General features: G+C 34.0%; 2 protein-coding genes across 2 annotated transcripts in view; both read left to right on the top strand.

Annotated features, from left to right (window-relative positions):
- Ac78C (adenylyl cyclase 78C) overlaps window positions 1-22,010 on the top strand; it is a 757,610-nt gene that overhangs the window by 33,093 nt on the left and 702,507 nt on the right. The gene's annotated exons all lie outside the window — the stretch shown is intronic.
- LOC140435765 (uncharacterized) lies at window positions 6,043-6,582 on the top strand. Its single transcript, XM_072524485.1, has one exon. The coding sequence runs from the start codon at window positions 6,043-6,045 to the stop codon at window positions 6,580-6,582; it is 540 nt and encodes a 179-aa protein (XP_072380586.1).

Below are 22,010 nucleotides of genomic sequence, written 5' to 3' on the forward strand. Positions count from 1 at the left end.
CGGATTATCTTTACGGAATAACAAGTACAAAAGTAATCAGAAGAGCTGAAGAACTAATTCTGAGCACTACAAGACACTCACAGTAGGGTCCAGAAAACAACAAAACCCAACAGTGTCACAAAACAAAAAAATGTACTTCCCTAAATAATTTTAAAACGTTGTTCAAACAACATATCAAATAAGTGGTAGCTTCATACTATGTTTTCTATATTTTTTAAATTTAAATAATATGTTTACACTTGAATGAAGTAATTTTATTATTTATTGAATATTTTTATAAATTTTAATACAACAGAAAAGTTTACATGTTGTATAACAGTCAACCCTTCTCAAGTAAATGGACTCTTCCAATTGTTTACTGTGACTAATATTTCGTAAAAAGCCATATTTAATATGTGCTGATAAGAAATTTCTCTCAAAGTATAAATATGAAAGTTCAACTTATAATGTTTTACTAATAACTCTATTTGTCATACTTTAATACAATTTTTTAACTGATAATTGTACAAATCTGATATATATTTATATAAAATTATTTTAAAATGTGAAGTGTATAGAATAAAAATACACGCCCGATTTCATAACGAAAACTTAAACTAAACTGTACTTAATGTTCAATTTGGAGTAAAGTATACTTTAGTGTCACATCCAGTTTCATAATGCGAACAGCTCTTTTTATTATTAAAAGTAAACTTAGGTGTTTAAATTAGTAGGTTTGTAATTGTGTTTCTATCAATTTTGCTTTATTTTGTCGAAATATTCTTATCTTTCTTGTTTTATGTTAATTTGTGTGTAAAATTGTTAATTGTTATTAATTATGTCTGCAACAAAAAGAAGTCGTCATCGTATTTATTAACATCTTGGCAGATGTGTTGTGGTTCATCATTGAGCTTCAGCAGCTCAGATAGTCTGACCAATGATACTTATCCATTGGCCGCGGTCATCCGTTATATGTACTGGCTCAGGATACTGCTTGCTGAGAAGCTTTTTCGTGATGTCTGCCCCTGATTTCACAAAAACTTTTGGTAACTTTTACTTATTGAGGAAGTATTCAAATATAAATCAATTAAGTATAGTGGCCAAGAAAAACTATTAACGAAAACTAACTAGAAGTTATGAGGAGAATAATCGACAAAAGGACAAAGAAGAGAGAGAAAGGCCAATTATGAGAGATACTGAGGCACAAGAATTAAAAATAAAATATTAAAAATTGAATTATAATTAAAATAAAAATAACCGCCTATATATATATATATATATATATATATATATATATATATATATATATATATATATATATATATATATATATATATATTGTCATACTTCTTCTTTCCCAACCAAAGAAAAAAATAAATAAAAAGATCCATCGGAATAAAATTTTAAGATATCATTATAAACAAAATGTATATAGTAATTTAAGATAAGATTTAGTGTAGATAAGAATAGAAATTTGAAACGACCTTTTCCGTTTCCAACAAAATTATCAAAAAACAAAAACAAATGATACACAGAATTTTTAGAAAAAACATTAACAGTAGTAAACAAGATTTGAGCTTTTGATTGGATAGTCGTTTTTTAATGGTAATGGGGTAGGCCTGATTAGGAGACGGGGAGAGGCAGTTGTATTGGCCATCGAAGGAATACAATTCAATAAGAAAAAAAAAAGCTGTACGTGTTTTGAACAATTGAAATTGGTATCTGTGAAGGATCTGTGTTGACATCATGGTCATTATCATTCAAATTTAAAGAATTGAGTTTTGTTTGACTAATCAAAAGTTACAGTTTTGTTGTTTTTTATTTCAAGTAAAGGAAAGTTTAAGTAAAATTGGTTTTCACTTATTATAAATTTATGTAGATTTAAAATCTTATTATTATTATAAAAATTTCATTTATTTTCTTGTATGCTGATTGATAAGATAACGGCAGAAGTTGAAAATTGTTTTATTCCTTTTTTTATATAAAATAAAGAATACTTAATTTTTGTAATATACTATTTTCTTTTATTATTATCCTTCTTCTCTATCTCGATAAACGACAACTAGAAAATCTTTGAATCCATCGAACACAGGTAATATAATGGGTCTTATTTTACATTTGATAACAATTAAATTATAATTTTTTTATTGGCTCAATAAATTAAAATCAAAGTCAAAATAAACAATCGTAACAATATATATATATATATATATATATATATATATATATATATATATATATATATCGAGAAAAGGAGTACGACCGTCAATCCAATATAAACTAAGGTACACTCGAAGAGTGGTGGTTTTTTCGGTCAAAGTGGAGAAATAAAAGACAAAGAAGATGGCTACTTCATCTATTTATTGAAGACGTTTCGCTTTCTGCTCAGAAAGCATCATCAGTTCATCTAAAAAGAACAATATGAAACCAAACATCCATAGAGAAGTTATAACCAAAGTGTGTTACCTTACAAAGACATGTAGCAGTCAGTGATGTTAAAAATATGAAAAAGCTTACAAAGCTGGACATTCAGAGTTAACGTTGTATATAACAATTAATTGAAACTAGGTAAAGTTTGCAATTTGACAAAATTAGCACAGCAAAAGAACATGTGATAAAAATACATGTATATATAAAAAAAATTTTATAAAAACTTAGTAAAAAACATTAAGGTTTATTTTAAAGTGTAAAGAACTAGAAAGATCATCAGATTGCACTTCCAACAAATTTATTTAAAAAATTATATTTTAATTTTAACTTTAGGTAACATTATAAGTTATTAAAGATTAATAGTAATAAAGATAAAATGAAGTTACCAGTCTTTAGCTTACTGAGGCTCGTTGGTAAATGAATTTAAAGGTTTGACACCCACGCACAACAACGTGAGTAGAAATGGCCTTGAAGTCACAATGACATAAACAGCAAGGCAAGCTACCAACCTCTATGTATTAAGGCGGTATATTCAAAGAATGTGATAAATTTGGTTGACAACTTGTCGTTAAAAAACCAAGCAGTGAAAGGAAAAGGTGGTTAAGATCACCATTTAACCCTACAGTGATTGATCTGTCAACAAAGAACAAAGCAAGAGAAGTCAATCCAATATATCATATATTATAATATTATGACGTCACTAGTTAGCCAGCTAACAGGTGAAGATTAATAAAAATTTCCACAGTCCAAAGGTTCAAACATTAAGGACCGTAATGAAAAGGATTCTATGAATCAGATTCAATTTAAAATTTTACAAACAGGTTCATCAAAAAGAACAATTACTTAATTATGTAAAAGTGATATTGACAAATATTAATAAAAAGTAAGTTGATAAATCTTAATTAAAGAAGGAATAATTTATTTATATTTTATTTTTATGTTTATTTAAATTTATTATAAGAAAATGTGATAAAGAAAACCCCAAAATGGGACAAAATTTAAGTAAACAACATATCAAGCCTAATTCTGTAAAATTAATGCATGATAAATTTGGCTCAAATTACTAATGTCCGTTCTCTTATTAAGAGTATTAGGATGTTTTAATATTGCACACATTTCTAAAAACTGTCTTTTAACGAGATTGCGTTCAGTGCCAAGAATTTTAACTTCATTAAAGTTTACTTCATGCTTAGTGTTAATGGCATGTTGGGCAAGAGCACAAGTATGCTTAGATAAATTGATATCACTGCGGTGTGTCGTAAGACGCCCTCTCAGTGATCTCCCAGTCTGACCGATGTAACATGAGTCACATTCAGCACAAGGTATATGATATATTACATTCACTTGTTCCAGAAGGGACAGAGGTGTTTTAGTTTTAGAGAACAAATTCCTGACAGTCTTAGCATTCTTAATAGCAATTTTAACAGGTACGTTATTATGTTTGTACAGTTTAACGAGTTTCTCAGTAACTTGAGGAAAATAAGGTAAAGAGGAGTAATGGGTAGTTGGATTCCCAAGTACAGTATTAGGCAGAACAGTGTTATTAATTGAATTATTTGATATCATTCTAAGTTGGTCACCATTGGGTATATCATTTAAAGAAGAACCATAGCTTTGAGCGAAAAGGTATTTATTAATAAGGGAGGATGGATAGGAATTCTCAATCAGAATATTTTTAAGTAATTGAAAGGATTCCCTTCGATTAATCGGATGTATCAGTCTATTTAGCCTGCAGCTTAAAGCTTTAATAAGGTTTAATTTATATTTGAAGGGATGACAAGAATGGTAGTTGAGAAACCTATTAGAGGCCATTGGTTTCCTGTACCAACTTGTAGTAAGGGTGTTATCTCCCATTCTAATGACACGCATGTCTAAGAAGGGAATACTATTTGTGTTGGAGTCCTCAAGTTCAACAGTGAACTGTAAATGAGGATCAAACTCATTGAATAAAGACAAGGTGGCCTGAATCTTGTCTGGAGGTAAGGCTAGTAATAAGTCATCAACATACCGTTTAATAAAAGGGATTTGGAAATCTAAAAGACCCAGACGGTCAGATACTAAATCATCCAGTACATAATTAACTAGGATGGGAGAGATTGAGGAACCCATAGGTGTCCCAAAAATTTGAAGGTAATATTTGTCGTTGAAGACCAAAAAATTAGTGTCAAATATTAATTGTAAAAGTTCTGCAAAAACATCCCAGGATACAGGACAGTTTGGTTGGATGGAGTTCCAGTGATTTCTTAGGGAGGTAATAACGCTCGAAAGAGGTAAATTAGTGAAAAGAGATACCACATCAAAACTCACTAAAATGTAGCCTTGTGGAAGTTCAAAATTATTAATAAATTCACTAAAGTGGAAAGAATCAACAATATTAAAGTTGTTATTATAATTATAAGATTTAGATAAGATGTCAGTTAAAAATTTTGCAATATTAGTATTTGGTGAATTAATGGAGGAAACAATTGGCCTCATGCTCAATGTGGGCTTATGTATTTTAGGTAGACAATAAAATCTGGGAGCATATCCATCATAATTATGTAAAAATTTTGCAAGTGGTTGATCTATGATCTTAATATTTTTTAAGTGTGTAATGAATTTATTTATTTTATTTGTAAATTTAGAGCAAGGGTTGGTAGAGAGAGGTTGATAGTATCTATCATCATCTAACAACGATTGGCTAAGATTAAGATATTGATCTCTATCCATGAGGACAGTAGCATTCCCTTTATCACTAGTAAGGACGAGAAGATTAGGGTGAGTTTTTAAAAACGATACCGTCTCCCTGTAAATCTTATCTAACTCCGATATGGGTTGTCTAGGGCGATTAGATATTCTGTTGAACTTTTCTACATTAGTACAAATTGCAGAATAAAAATTATTTTGTATCTTACACTAATTGAGGTTAGTTGTCATGGTGTTTATAAATTGAAATAAACAACTTATCTGACTTCTACAAATAATGGCAAAAAATAAATTGTTATAAAAACCGTTCTGTCTCACCTACTCTGTATCAGAGTAGTAAATCGACGCGAAAAATCTCTATTCCATGACGCTACTCGTTACGACTTCATCTTGTGGTGCCAGTTCCGTGACGCTCGCCTCAGCATTTCACTATATAAAAATAAGTGAAATATATTTCATATAAAATACATCTACACACTCGGACGAGGAAGTGGAAACCTTTTATGAAGACCTAGAAAATGCAGTAAAACTGGCGCCTACTACACACAACCTAGTAATGGATGACTTTAATGCTAAGTTGGGATGTAAACTGGACGGGACCGAAGTTGCAATAGGTCCCTACGGATTCGGACAAAGAAATGAAAAAAGCGAAATGTTTTTGGGTTTCCTGGTACGAAATAGCCTCTTTGCAATGAATAGCGTTTTCAAAAAAAAGTCCCCAAAGAAAATGGACCTGGACAAGTCCAGATGGAGTCACCAAAAATGAAGTTGATTTTGTCTTAACAACCAACAAAGACCTGGGCCATGATGTAACAGTTCTTAATAGCTGTTCAGTGGGAAGTGATCATAGAATGGTAGGAGCGAAGATCCTGCTAAATCTCCAAAAACAAAAATACAAAATGATAACAAAAACACACCCAATAGGATGGAATCCAATCGCAAAACACCATGTCCTTCGAAGAGGAAATTCTGAGATGTCTAGAGACAACAAATATAGACGTTATGGATGTCGAAACCTTAAATGATAATTTAATAAAAGCTATTAAGAACGCAGAGAAAAAGTGCAATACAAATCCTAGGAGAGATAAGGAGGAAAAAATCAGTCAAAAGACAAAAAGACTTATGGAGACACAAAGAGAACTTAAGAACAAAAACGATACGAATGCACGTGTACTACAGCAACTTAATAAAGATATTAATAAAGCAGTCAGAAAGGACGTACGACAATATAACACAAAAAAGATTACAACGGTGGTCGAGGAAAATAAAATTTTAAAGGTGCTGAAGAGATGTCAAGCTCTAGGTAAGAAGAATATTGTTAAGCTCGCAGATCGAAATGGAAAAGTGGTAACAGATAAAAATAAGATAATTAAGGTAGTTGAAGAATTTTACACAGAATTATATAGAGAAAGGGGTAAGAAAGACGGCATTAAGTTGAGAAAAGTCCAGAATGTGGGTTCAGAGGATATCCCAGAAATAACAATCTAAGAAGTCTCAAAGTCATTAAATCGAATGAAAAACAATAAAGCAGCTGGTGATGACCAAATCGTTATTGAGGCAGTTAAAGCAGGAGGAAAGACAGTATTGAAAGCATTGACACAATTATATAACTTACTTCTTTCAAAACACACCATCTCAGTGGAATAAAGCTGTTATAGTAATCCTGCACAGAAAGAAAGATATAACAGAGCTAAAGAACTATAGAGGTATCAGCTTGTTATCTCACGTTTATAAGTTGTTTATGAATATAATAACTAATAGGTTGATATCAAAACTAGACTTCTATCAACCTTGTGAGGAAGCAGAATTTAGAGCTGGATACGGAACAAATGATCATTTGCAAATTATTAAGTCGTTGATTGAAAAAACCATTGAATATAATAGACCCCTGATAGGTACTTATCTTTGTCGACTTTGAAAAAGCATTTGATACGGTCAATCAAAGTGAAATGCTCCAAGCTGTAACACAATGTAGAATAGATCACCGATACATATCCCTCATTAGATACATCTATCAGCATGCTACAGCCTGTGTAAGACTTAATGAAGATACTGGGACCTTTCGTATTAAAAAAGGTGTTCGGCAAGGAGACAACATGTCTCCTAAATTATTTACAACTTTGCTAGAATACGCTTGTAAAACAATAGATTGGAATGAAAAGGGCATCAATGTAGATGGAAAATTTTTAAATTACCTTAAATTTGCAGATGATAACGTTCTTATTGCAGACAGCTTTGATCAGGCACAGATAATGCTCCAAGAACTCCATATTGCCACAAAAAGAGTTGGTCTTTCAAAAACACAATTTATGGCAAATTTAGTCAACAACAAAAATATATCAGTAGAAGACAAAGATATTGAGCCAGTTGACTCCTATAAATACTTGGGCCATGAGATTAGAATAAGTCAAGACAACCAAACAATCGAGCTGAAAAGAAGAATAAACCTCGCTTCGGCTGCATTTGGAAAAATGAAGAATATTTTTACGTCTAAGATTCCAATGTGTCTGAAAAGAAAAGTATTTAATCAGTGTATTTTGCCAGTGATGACCTACGGCGCAGAAACCCTAACACTCACAAGAATAACAGTGAGTAAACTACAAGTTGCGGAAAGGGCAATGGAGAGAATAATATTAGGGATTTCTCTACGTGATAGAATACCCAATGCTACTATACGCAAAAGATCAGGAGTAGCAGACGTTATTGAAAGGATAACAACACTAAGGTGGAATTGGGCAGGTCATGTAGCAAGATTCGTTGATGACCGGTGGACAAAAAGAATTTTGGAATGGAGACCCCGAATACAAGCTAACAGAAATAGAGGTCGACCCCCAACGAGATGGACAGATGACATAAAAAGAGTGACTACAAATTGGATTCAGATGGCGCAAAATCGGACTAATTGGAAAAACATGTGAGAGGCATATGTTCAGCAGTGGACATTAGAGACTAGATGATGATGATTCAGGTTAAAGAAGAAGGTATAAAGTTAGTAACAACCGGCAATACGACAATGCACTTTTTAAGCATGCTGAGAAGGCGTTCTATTCGAAACTCAATTTTACTGCAGAACGTGTCAAGTCTTACCTAAGCCAAGAAGAAATTCAATAGTTTGGAGTATTCTAACATCCTTTTTGTCTTCTCTATGTCAGGTCGTAAAAATTTAACAGTCTAAATTTAACGTTACACCAGGACTGAGCTCACTGCTGCACATACCAATCTTGTATTTCGAGGGTTTAAAAACTAAAGAAATGGTGACCAGAAGACTTACGTGAAGAAACGTGAACCTGACCCTGACCCTCAATATATAGGTAGATATAAAATTAGTCAGTTTTACTTAGAGTACAATATTTATTTAGAATATATTGTTAAAAAACATATTTCGCAATAAAAAATTATTAAAATAAACTTCTACTTATTAAATACTGAAAGTTTAGTACCTGAACAAATAAAAAAATTATAAATGTATTTTTGTTCTAATTTGGCACGCATATCCAACAAAAATGTTCATAAATCGATAATTCGTGTTTTAATTTAGCAACAGGCCAATAAAAACTAATATTTACAGTCGACTTCGTTAATCGTCTAATAAAAACATTACTTTGTTAAATTATTTACATAATGATTTCACTGGCGAAGTTTATCAGGTAAATTAGACGAGCAGATATAAAGTCACGCACTAAGGTCGATTAGTATTATACAATAAGTTAACAATATTATACATTTTTGTTTAACATGGTTTCGATCTGATATATTGCAGCACCTAAATAGCTAATCGTGTGAAGTCAAAATTAGAATAAGGTTATTCATAGAAAGAACAAGTATTATAAAATGTGCGAACAGTAAAATAGAAATACATGCTTACAGACAAAGTAACACAATTGAAAATGACGGCAATAATATCAAAAGATGCATCATATGCATCCCAATCCTTTACGCTTTGAAGAAAAACTGTATTTAATAAGTTTACAATTTTATTTACAATCCTGTAATATTTAAAATCATAACATCGTGCAATTAACGAGTAAACACCTAGCTATTGCCAAACTGCTATTAGTAAAGACGCGCAATCAAGGTTACATAATTTAGAATGATTTCAAATAGCAAGAATCATAGTAGGAAAAAAAATACTAATCTTTGCTGGGGATCTAAATACAAAATCTGTTTCATGGGGGCGGGGCGCCAAGGAATGACAAGAGGTTTAAATGGAATGAGATCACCCAGGCCCTAAATTTAGTGATACTCAACTAGGGTAGGGAGACCTTCGTCAGGGGAAAAAGTCGGAGATATATCGATGTCACAATAACAACAATGCCGATAAGTAGAAATGTGGAGAGTGGGACGTCCCATATGGAGAAATATGTACTCATCACAGGTACATTTTGTTTAAAATTAGAAGAAACGCAAGAAAACCAAGGAAGGCACGTCAGAATATCTTAATAAAAGAAAACTCAAAGAACAAATACAACATATTGAGTACCACACCTAAATCTTCGGAGAGGGATAAAATCTATTGCAGAAAGGTACAGTCCGAGGGGTAGGAGAGGAAACAGTTAACTCCATTGGTGAACGGGGAGGATTAAAGTAATAAGAAGATGCGACATTAAGCTAAGAACAAAAACCAAGAGACATAGGCAGGCACCAAGTAATGAAAGAGGGAATAGAAAGATTAAAAGCCATGAAGTACTACCCGTACTACCTTAAATCCACTGATGCATCAGAATATAATTTGAAACCCATTTACCAACCTAGGGACAAAAATGATTGCTATAATATAGACCAACAACCCCCCTTGACCCAACCAACAACCACCGAGAGCGGCTAACTTACACAAAGATCGAAACCCTTCCTGGAGAACTAAACGACTTCTTCAGAACAAACTAAAGCTGAGTACTTTTTTATACTTTAATTATTTTATACCGGCAACCGGCAGAATCTTTTAGTCTCAGTTTAAAAATTTATATTTGTTTCATATTCATAATAATTTGAATTCTGTTTATTTTTATTTAATAAATATATGTACCTTTACTATGACTTCGTAAGTTTTTTTTTTTATTTTCTGTATCTTTTTAAGATTGGTGTGGGGAGAGAATGAACAGGGAACGAACCCAGGGCTAAGCAGTCGGGCAGAGCACCATTGTGATGGATGGAACAGTGGGCGTTTTTCTCTTGAATATCCTTAGGGACATTTGAAGAATTTCTCCCCTCGTTTCTTCCAGCAGTATGGTGTTGCTTAACGCCCTGGTCTTAATAATAATAAGACGTTAAAAAATGGCAAGGCAAGAGTTACCAGGAGATCTGAAAACAACAAATCTCTTACTATTCCCGAAACCGAAAAGAAAATAAAATTAGCCTGGGGCGTATAGACTTCTATGCCTGTACCTTAGGCAAGGTTTTTAAAATTCTTGTAATGACAAGGCTTGAAAGCAAGATAATGGGGAAAGGCGGCATATCCGACCGCCAAGGTGGGTTCAGGAAAGATAAATCTGCATTAGACTCCATAAGAAAGATCAAGAGGGAGATTTTCATATATAGGAGCAGATAAATGGTGGCTTTTTTCCTCGATATAAGAAACCCTGTTAATAGTTAGGAAGTTAGCTAGTTGGAAAATTATCCTCAGAATACTGGGCGACTTGAGGTTACCTCATTATCTGCAGAACTTGGTCAGAGACTACTTCACAGATATATACATCAACATTGCGAGGGGTTGAAGATCTCGGTAAAAGTAAATACGAAGGCCAGGCACCAGATAGTTTTTGTACTGGACGAAAAAAGGATCGTACCTGCCAAAAAAGTAGAGTACTTGGGTGCTGTCCTAGATACGAGTCAAACTTAGCACGTTAAATACCTCGTTTGCAGGGTAGAGGAGGGGAATACTCTACTGACAAGGATTATCCTCAACTTGAGAAGACCAGCGACTGACAAAGGAGAATTTTAGTAAAAGTGGTCCACTATTGTACTCTACGTGGCACCGGTATGGCAACAAGTGTTAACATCAAAAAATATAGGAGTATGGTAAAGCAAACCTAAAGAAAAGCATTACGTAGGGTAACACGTCCATACTCCATAGAATAACATCAACATCGGCCATACAAGTGATTGCGGGAGTATTACCCATCGACCAAGTGGTAAAGAAAAGGGCAGGAATATATAGGAAAAATGATCAGAAGAAAATGTTAGCAAGGAATAGTAGCATAAAGGAGTATCAAGAAGAATATATTAATGAGAATAAGGAGGTCTGGATCAGGGTATTAAAAATATCGCAGAATAAACAAAGTGCTATGACAGAGACACTTATTACTTTTTCATCCAGTTTCTAAGACGGCACAACTCCTGCAGGGCCGAATAAGAAAGCATATGGAAGGTTGCTGATAAAAACTGAACAGACTGAAAAGTGGCTAACTGGATATTCTAGAGCACTGTATATTCTAGATGGCATGTTCGACGAGGACAGAAACGAATTACACAGGAAGGTAGGTAGCATAAGTGCAAATACCGTAATGCAGCAAACAATGAGGAAAAATACTTAATACAACGCCCTACTTAAAACAGTAACTCAAATTTTCATATCGAAGGAAATATTAGACAGAAATCAGCAGCAAATATAGGAGAGATGGTAAAAGAGAGAGAGAGAGAGAGGGGAAATTAAGTGAAGATATGATATTCATATGATACACCGGTCTAACGACAACCTACCCTAGGAGTAGTCCGGATAAGGGACTAGTGGACGGACAGGGTGCTATGGGTATATCTGTTAGCATAAAACCTCTGGGAGGACAGCGTGTGGATAAAGCCTTTCACCTTGAATCCAACACACGCCAGGTCACTTAACGGGACACGGCACATTACAGTCTGTAGAGGCTTTAAAGAGCCTCTTTCCATTCATTATATAAAGAATGATGATGTGATTTATTTTATAAACTGATGTTAGTTGAACGATTTATTTCAATAATACCGAAAACTAATTATAGGCCAGTGACTTCTAGATATATGTACCTAATTTACTTCTATCCAATAATTCGGCGTTCAAAATATTGAAATTAAATGATGTCATCCTTACCAAATTCAGCTTAACATAGTTTTGTAGCAGTTGCCAAAATCACACAAAAAAACACAAGAATATGTAACAGTTACATCGTGTATAAATATGAGTCAAGCTGTTGTAATAAATGCTATCCCAAAATCTGCCATAAAAGAAACAAACTGGAAGAAGAATGGATTATCTGTCGAACCCAACAAATAAAAAACCCACACGAGTCAACAGAGAAAAAGTCGCAGCTAGAAAAATACAGTAAAGTAAAACATTCTACAGAAAAGAGAGACAACATAAGAGAGGCTCTTGTGTAAAGACACACAATTTCGTGAGATAAAAATGGAGAACTGCTTCCAAAGATGGGCTGAATATTTTAAAGAACTCTTAAATGGCCATAACGTCACTAATAAAAACGATGGAAATACCGGAAAAATAAGTATTAAACGGTCGAAATAAAAATATTTCCATCAAGCCTCAAATAAATTAGAAATGCTTTAGAAGCTCCAAAATAGAATATTTATTTGGGTCTGAAAAAAATTGATGCACAGTTAAAAAAGGCGTTCAAATTTATATCTGGCAGTGCAACCGGAGATACTTGTAAAACATCTTGCAAACGTTTTTTATTTTAAAATTCCTCCTTAAAAAACTTATTCTTACTTCTTGTTCCTTGGTCTCTTCTAATACCTTGGCAACGTTATAGACTTTACGATTCTTTCAGTTGAATTCAACCAACACATAGTCTTCTTCACTCAGTAGAAAGAATCGGGGTTCTCCTTATTACCGCTTTCATAATAGTGTCCTTTCTTTCCTTCCACTGAACACTAAAAGTATCTTCTTCATCTATTGTATCTTCTGGTTCATAAAACACTTTTTTCTTAATGAGTTGCGTATTCCTCGTTTTCTGTGATATCTTTCTCTGAATAGATTTACTTTTTGTTTTGGTTGTCTGTTATTTTTCCTCGTCTCAATCTTTGGCAATCCTGGGAATTGATCTGGAGTTACAAAGATATTTCAGCCTCAGAGCCAGAAGTTTTACTTCTACTATGTTCTATAAAACTAATAAATAGAATATTGTGAAAAAAAGCATTTGACTTATCTTTCGGCAGTTATCGAAATGCACATCTACACACTATGTTAGCCTGATGCGAACTAAAGCAGTAAGTTCTTGCGTGAAACCGGCAGAGATTTAAAAGTCAGAATTGGGGGATAAAGTGCATAAGCAACGGGTGGGGGCTTCTGGTTTACTACGTAACATGGTTTACTGTAACCCAAGTTCCTTATGGTTAGTGATATTCCTTTATGATTCATACATGGGTCTAATACAATGTTCATTTTGAGGGAGAGGTAAGACATTATTAATTTCCAAAAGGATGAACATGTGTGAGTACCCGTTTAGGATCTTTCGATCCTCTTCAGGTTAGCTTTGAATGTGTTGTTTGTAGAGCAAAAGCAAAACAGCCCGAATAATACATTGTGGTAGTGGAGTGTATGGTGGAGCATCTTGGCGGCTGTTGAGATGAAGTCACTACTTGAATTAGAGTTAAGTGGCTTCCTGGATGAGATGTTCTTTCCAGAATGTAGTGTATGTGTTTTGAGCTAAATGTGACAAGAACCGAATCTCTAGTTACTATTGTTCCTGCAGCCGTTCTTACGTCTACATCGAATTTCAGAACTAATGTATTGTACTAAAATTTTCTTATTGGATGTTTTCGCTATCGGCCAGGCCTCGTCAGCTTTCGAGAGGCGGTTTGTCACAGATAGCCCAGTGTGAATGTGTTTGTGTTAGCCTGACAGTGATGGACCCTACCATTTCAATGTTACTTTAGTTCCGTTGGTCGCCTAGATAGACCCTTGCTACCCCGGAATTTGTGCCAGGCACAAAATTCTGTTGTCGGCCCCAGTGACGAGGAGGATATTTCGGTAGCAGAAAGAGGACCCCTTTCACTGTCATGTGTCACTGTGTCACATTGTATGTTTAAGTGTGAATGTGTACTAGTCTGAATCGACAGAGACGAAAACCGTGTTCTCTAGTGACCATTGTTCCCGCAAGCCGTTTATACGTCTGCGACCAACTTAAGAACTAGTGAATTGCACTAAAATTCATGTTATTGATCGCTTGCGTTAACGGCCAGGCCTCGTCCGCGTTTGATAGATGGTCTTGGCATCTGCCGATTTACATGAGAAAATAGTTGCGCCTATTTTCTCAATGAAGGACAGGTATCATTGAGTAGTGAGATTGAGAAACCGCAAAAACTCAATCTGTCGCTGTCCGGGGTAAGAAAAAGAATTTGGCTATATTTGGGTGCGATAAGCTAGCGGTATAGCTTCGAGAATGTCAGCGTATTCACCCGGAAGTTCATCAATGCAAGCGTGCATAAGAATGTACGGAATATGAAGTTTTTTTACTTGTGGTCTCCGGGATCTTACGTGACCTAGATAAGAGCAGGAACTTTTTAGGGTGTTTTGGGTGATGGATTGGGGGCCGTTGATTATTCTGAGGGTGAAGTTCTTGTTAAGAGTTTTGATTCTCTTAATAATTTTGGCAATATTTTCGGTGTTGTGGATTTCACGGGATGGGAAGCCCCAGGGTTTCCTGCATACGCTGTGCAGCATCCTGCGCTCCGCAGCAAGCACTTTTTTCTTTTGATAGTTTCTTGGGTCGTTTTTTCCTTTCTTATTTATCGGTACAATACTGCCCACCATTCTTTCGGCATTATTTTTTATTCTAAGGCCTTTTCTATTAATAGATGGATTTTGCGTTTACTTCATAACCGCCTTTTTTGACTAACTATTTTTTTAATCTTTTAATAAACCAAATTTTATTGTTGATTAGATTTGTAATACTATCTGGTAGGTCGTTTTCCTCTTTCTCATGAACACCATTAATAATAAGGGATTAAAGACGTGTGTCTTGTTTTAAGTATTCAATATTATTTTGGTACTAAATAACAAGTTTTTGTACTTTAATTATTTCTTCTTTGACGGATTATTATTAATTAACTCAAACATATATTTTTTTTATTATTTATTAAATCTATTTGAGTACCTGAGATCTTGCTGGTTACTTGAGATCTTAGATCCTTCATACCTTGTTATAGAGCTTCTTCAAGTTTTTCAACACGTTCTACCACACTTAATATTAAGTATTTCAGGATTATTTCTTGTTAATGGCATTATTTTTTAAACTTGTAATAACTAACGGCATTTTCTGTATAAATGTCCGTTACAATATAAAATACAAACATTAACATCATTTGTGTTCACTGTGTATTTTATAAAATATAAAAATATGTCTTTTAAAGAAATAAAACATCTATTATAGCAAATTTTTATTTAAAACTGTCAATCCTATTAGAATATCTTTATGACGAACTTGCCATATAAGTGCAATTTTCTCCACTTAAGAAATAAATTACGTCTACTTTTAGATTTATTGACCGAGGGGTCAATAATATAATTTTCACTAAGGACTGCGACGACTCATCTTCATTAGGATTTATTATTATTCCCCTTGGACCAATCAGCTGATGTAATTGGTGTCAATCTGCATACACCAGAGGGAAATTCAATTGAAAGGTTATACGAGCTTGTTGATGTCGAGATTGTCGTTTCTGCGTCAATAAAATTCATTATAAAATAAGAGAATGAAAAATAGTTACGGAGCTATTGTAGTTTCAGTGTTATTTCAGTTGAATATCTTTAGGACTGAATAGATGATCATCTTATGCCATAAAAGTTTAGTCTGTGTTTTGTTAATTACTTTATCTGTCGCAGAATTAACTTGAGTTTTTTTTTATTTTTAAAGTGTTATTATAAACATTTTAATGAATGCATATTTCCATAATATAAACTTTATACAGGGAGTGTTTATTTGTCTTTGACCAAGCGTTATTGTGCTCTAATATTAGTTTCTAAAAAGCTTTTCTTGAATTTTGTTTTTATTCTTTTGAAATCAGGTGAACTACAACTCTTTTCTGATTCTTGACTTTAAGCCGTTTTTAACAAATCCGTCGTCATTCTTAATCAAGAAGTCCTATGATCTTGATAAAATATAGTCTTCTGTATCTGTAGAGTAGGGAGGGCAAGTTAAGTTTCATAGAACTTGGGGCTCAATTGACCCATTGTGCATCCTCCCAGGGAGCTGTCGTCCTTAGCTTATTGTCCATCCTGCCACTTCTACGAAGGTAGACAAGACACCAGGTGACATCTCCTTTGTGTGGGCAGGTTCAGGCCAGGATTCGCAGAACGTATACTCTTGTATTACCGATAACTCCAGGCATTCACATAGGACATGCCCTACAGTTTCGTCTTCTCATTTATACTTCCTGCATAGAGGAGTTTCTGCTATTCCCAGTGTGTGGAGGTGTTTGCTAAGTTGACATGACTAGTTAAAAAACGAACTGTCAAGCATAGGTTATTCCTGGTCATTCCCAAGTACTTCTTTGATGCTGACTTTTCAAGGTTACTTAGTGTTACCCTAGCAAGTCTACATCCTTTCTCTTCTTATCATCTTTTCACAGTTTGCGTATGGGAGTGACATTTAACAATTTCTGCGATTGTTGTAGTTGATCAACCAAAAAGATCCACATTTCTCAACAGTCTTAGTCCTGCCGCCTTTCTAGCCAATTGATCAGCAATGCGGTTGCCTTTATTTCTATTGTGTCCTTTAACTCACCTCAGGATGATGGTATTACCATTCGAAGCTTGAATTAGTAACTCGTTATACTACATTACTAACCCTGATATGACACGTGGTATATTCAAGGTTAGTAGCGCTTGTCTGTTATATGTGCAGATTATTATAGTTTTCCCGGCTATACCTTTTTAAGTTATATCTTTTGCGGCTATGTAGATAACAGCCAGTTCTTTCTGAACTACGCTGGCATTTTTGCTCATACCCCTCTTTATTCTTAGGTTCAGTGATCTGGAGTATATCCCGCATCCTGAGCATTTTTCCATTTTGGAGCTATCTGTGTATATGCAATACGCATTTGCCCGAGACAAACTTTGGTTTAATTGAGTCGCAGCGTGCCTATAGCAGGGGTGGCGTATCCAGCTCTCCCCGCCAGAAACGAGTTTTCAATTGTCCCATTCTTACATCAAGGTTTTCACCAGCTGAGCGCAGTCGCATCATTGTCACCAGCGCCACCTCTTTGACATATATGTCTAAAGGCGTGATACCGATGACCAACTCCATTGCAGCAGTTGGTGTTGTTTTAATGGCACCTGTTATATTTACGCAAGCCATCCGCTGAATATGGTTTAGTTTGTTAATCGCTGTTGCCTGTATCACTTTTGGTATCCGAGCAATAGCTACGTAAGTTAGCATTGGCTTAATGACATCAGTATAGACAGAGGCGATCACCTTGGGCAAAAGGCCCCAGGTGCGTCCGACCGTTCGTCGACATTGCTCACAGGCAATATATGCTCTTTTAGCTCTACCATCTTAGTGTGAATTCCATGTTAACTTCCTGTCAAGGATAATTAATACCAAGGTACTTCACCTCGTCAGAAAAGTTTAGACTGTAGTTTAGAATTTTTCGGCGCATTAAGACCGTAATTCTTCTTTTTACGGTGAAGAGGACCATCTCCGTCATCATAGAATTTATAGATAATGAGTGTTTCTTGCACCATGTTTCTATTTGTTGGAGAGCAACTTGTAATCTTTTACATAGTGCGTTCTCAAACTTACCACTTTGCAGGACAGCAATATTGTCTGCATGGGCTCTTATGTAGAAACCGTTGCTGCTTAATTGGTCAACCAGGGTGCCTAGAACTATGTTCCAGAGGAGTGGTAATAACACTTCTCCCTGTGAACACTCCCTTGTAATGGTTAATCGTTAATCATTGTTCTGGCGAAATACCAGTCGTTCAGTGAGGGTATAATTACTTTTTTTGCTGCTGTTAAAGCGCTAGAACCGAGAAAGTGTGTTTTTATTAGGATCTCAGCACTTTCGCAAAGGTTAGAAGTTTTGCTTTTATCTTTTTTTGTTAATATGCTGATATGCCGATGTTGGTCTTTTGAGAGCGCTTTTTGTAGCCTGGAAGCCTGCGAATTAGTTCATCTCTCGCAGAATTTACTTTAGTTTTTTTTTATTTTAAAAGATTTCAATAAATGCTTATTTCCATCATATGTACATTATACAGGGAGTGTTTATTTGTCTTTAACCAAGCCTTATTGTGCTCTAAGATGAGTTTCTAAAAGGGTTTCCTTGAATTCTGTTTTTGCTTTTCTAATTCTTGACATTTATCCATTTTTACCAAAGTCTGTATTCATTCTTCATTAAGAAGTCCTATGCTCTTAATAAAATATAGTCTTATAGCAAGTGAAATGTTTTTCCTACCTCAATATTTTTTACCGATGTACACGATCCTTATGTGTCTAAGTACTTCATATTTACAAAGGACATTTACGATATTTCATATTTTTTTTCCTCTTCTTCTTCCTCAGCTTTTTCCAGTTATGAGTTCGCTATTTTAGTCCTCTACAGCCCTTTATTCTCCAATTATCTTTTCTGAGGTCTCTGAAATTTCGATCTTCACTTTTGGCAACAAATATGAGGCATTTGAATTATGCCTAACAAACGCTGAATTGAAACTTATTTATATTTCTTTTCTAAAGACAAAATCGAAATTTTATGATATATGTTTGAAAGACTAGGTTCTAACAATGGAAATTCGATAGTGACCGATCAATGGAAGCAATAAATTTTATTGATCTCATGAGAATCAAAAAATGGCAAAAATTGCTCAACGCTTTTTATTCCATTATTTCATATTTGACACATGCGCTGCTTTATTCACCTTTAACACGTTAACTGCCGTCCCTGGCCCATGGGACCGGCACGACAATGTTTCATCACGCCACGTCGGTCCGATATGACCGGTACTACAATCCTATTTTTAATGCACCTTACCAGGCTGCTGGCATAACTAACTGTGTACAAAACGTATGTATTGGCCCGGCAGAGCCTGTGCAAATATTCTGCACGGGATATTTTTAATGGTAAACATTTTTTTTTTATAAAAATGATATAAAAATGAAGCTTAAAATTTATTTTAATTTTGAAATATGTTTACAAAAACAATACATTTTATATTTCATGTACCTGTGTAACAGTATGTAACTTATTAAAACATTGTAAACACAAGAATGGTGTTCCTTCACACTCTTTACACTGCTTAGTAACTTTTTTAGTTTTATTCTTTGCTACTACAAGACCTTCATTTTTCATATTTGCTTCGTAACATAATTTGCAATATCTTCGTATTTTATGCTTATGTCCCTTGACCGCACTTAACTCGTGGCATTTTCTTTTTGGAGTGACCATAGTGATGGGATTTGCTGAACTGCTACAACAGAGAAACTTTACAATTTCTTTGCGAAATTCAACCACACCTATTTTGTTACCAGTAACCTGCACATACTAAATGTATGCATTCACTACTGAAGTATTTAGTAATAGCTCTATTGTTATTTTTCTGTACCACTTAGCATTCGTCTTGGACTACAAATATTATAACAATGGGTACAAAAATATATATTACTTAGTAAATCAACTTACGTTCTTTGAAAGTTTCCAGTTCGTCTCCAGAATTATCAGAGATTTCATCGGAATTAGGTTCATAATTACGATCTATAATTGAATCATTGCTAAATTCATGTTCATCTTCTTCGTCGGACATATTATTTAGTATTTGTTCAAGTTCATATTCTGATAAAAATCGTTTATTTCGTGAACTCATTGTGTAACAGTTAATACTGAACTATTTGAGTGATTCAACATGTATCGACAAGTACTCACATCGACAAGTATCGACAAGCTACAATAATCTCTGCGTGACCTGCGTGGCCGTGGTGTGCCAAAACTCTCTTCCTACTACCTACGAAGATGGACCGGCGTGGCGTGAAGTGACTTTCAAACTCTACGCCGCGTCAAGCCCATCGTACCGGCAGTCAAATATTGACATTTTTTTAGTTACTTTTTTAATTACTTTTGAAAAAAATTACAACAGTGACGTTTTACTTATGGAATTTAACAGTAATAATTGTCAAAGTTCGGTTGGCCTGTAGGACTAATTTAAAAATATAGCTTGACAGTTAACTTGTTAAAACGCATTTGGATTTTTGTCGATAGAACAATCTGATCATAATATATCAAAATTTTACCGTCGAGTTGATATAAATTTTATTTAAAAAATTAATTTCGCGCGCGTAACTGACATTCATAATCGCCAGTCTCTTCAAGCGTTGTTTCTAAAAGAACGGTTAATTTTACCCAAAAAGTGCTAATAAACACTTTTGTTCAAAATAGCTACATTTTTTCTACGGCGTTTAGATCCTTGGTAAATCGATGTCCTCTCCGTTCAAGGGAGGGTTTTACAAGAAAGCCCGGGAGAAGGAGTAGCAAACTTTTTGCATCTTTTTTTGGAATACCAAAATTTACATTCTTAGTAAAATTTAGCTTGTTCGTTTAATTTTTAAAGGTTAAGTGCCATTTTCGCCTCTGATAACTGGACTGACATTGACTATCTCAATGACGATTTTTTTTCTGTAACTCGTACATAAATTATATTACTTCTAAATCCTTAAATTAGAAGATTATTTAACAAAAGAACAAATAAACTGATTAGGAAAAATTTACGGCTCATAGAATAGTTATTATAAATTGTTTTATAATTTTTTTCCTGCAGTATTGTTAAAAATTATTGAGAAATCATTATTTTTCATTATCATCTCTATAAATGTAACGCTTCTACTATTATTGCTTTAGAGTAAACCAGTATCGTAAAATAAACAATAGACTCTTTCCATATCCCAGCTGTACACCTCTGTTTACAGCGGGAAAGTCTTGTTTACTATAACTTGCTAAAAAAGATCATAAAAAATGTCAACGAGTATTAAAATAACAGTAAAGATTCGTTTTTATGTATCTAAATAAAACATCCCGTTTCTCATAAAGAAAGTAATATTATGTGTAAGTGATTTGGGTTAATCGGTTATATTTTGAAAATAAATTGATACAGTTAATATATTATTTATACATACTAATAAAACACCCTGGTAATTTTTGATAAAATCTTTTGAAATTTTAAGGTGAGCTTTTTCTTTTATTAATACATTTATTAGTTAAATAAAATATAGTCTTGTCGTCAGAGACGAAAATACCACTGAACCCCTAAAAATCATACCAACAAGCAGAATTTTAACGGAAATGTCACTTTTAGGAACACAAAAAAGATTCTAAAAAGTTTGCCAGTCCTTCCCCCGGGCAGTCCCTTAAAACTCCCTCTCGTTGGGGAGCAAGAAAGGAAAAACATCGATTTATCAAGAATCTGTACGCCGTAAAAATATTTCCAACAAGAAATGCAAGTAGCTCAGATAAAGGTATAACTAAAGGGCGGATAATATGCAACTTACATTTCGATGCATTTTTTTGTGAATTCGTAAAATTTTTATTTTTTTAATACTTCCGACATTTATTTGCATATTTTATGAAATTTACCTGAGCGTTGCCCTGTTAGTCATTTAAAGTCTATGCATTTTTAATTGAAAATATTTACGATATTTCTACTGGAGGGGTTACAAAAGTCTTCCTGTTTATCTTTATCATTAATGGTCTGTGATTTTAGTTTAACAATAGGTCTATTATTCTCACCAAATTATTATCGTAAATCCCTAATATATTTACGTTTTTAATGACGGCACAATAAACATTTTCAAAATCGCTTTTACGATGTTTCAATTAGGAATGCATAGACTATATCTATAAGTTTTTTCTTTGAGTGAGTGAGTGAGTTTTCGAAATATGTACAATCCAATATCTGTAGGTCATTAAGGGATTGGTATCCTTATCTACAAAGACATTTAATGTTACATTGA

Source organism: Diabrotica undecimpunctata, chromosome 3 (assembly GCF_040954645.1).
Source record: "Diabrotica undecimpunctata isolate CICGRU chromosome 3, icDiaUnde3, whole genome shotgun sequence".
Lineage (NCBI taxonomy): Eukaryota > Metazoa > Arthropoda > Insecta > Coleoptera > Chrysomelidae > Diabrotica > Diabrotica undecimpunctata.

Excerpts from the sequence above, each read along its gene's own strand:
- LOC140435765 (XM_072524485.1), top strand. The coding sequence starts at position 6,043 with ATGTCCTTCGAAGAGGAAATTCTGAGATGTCTAGAGACAACAAATATA.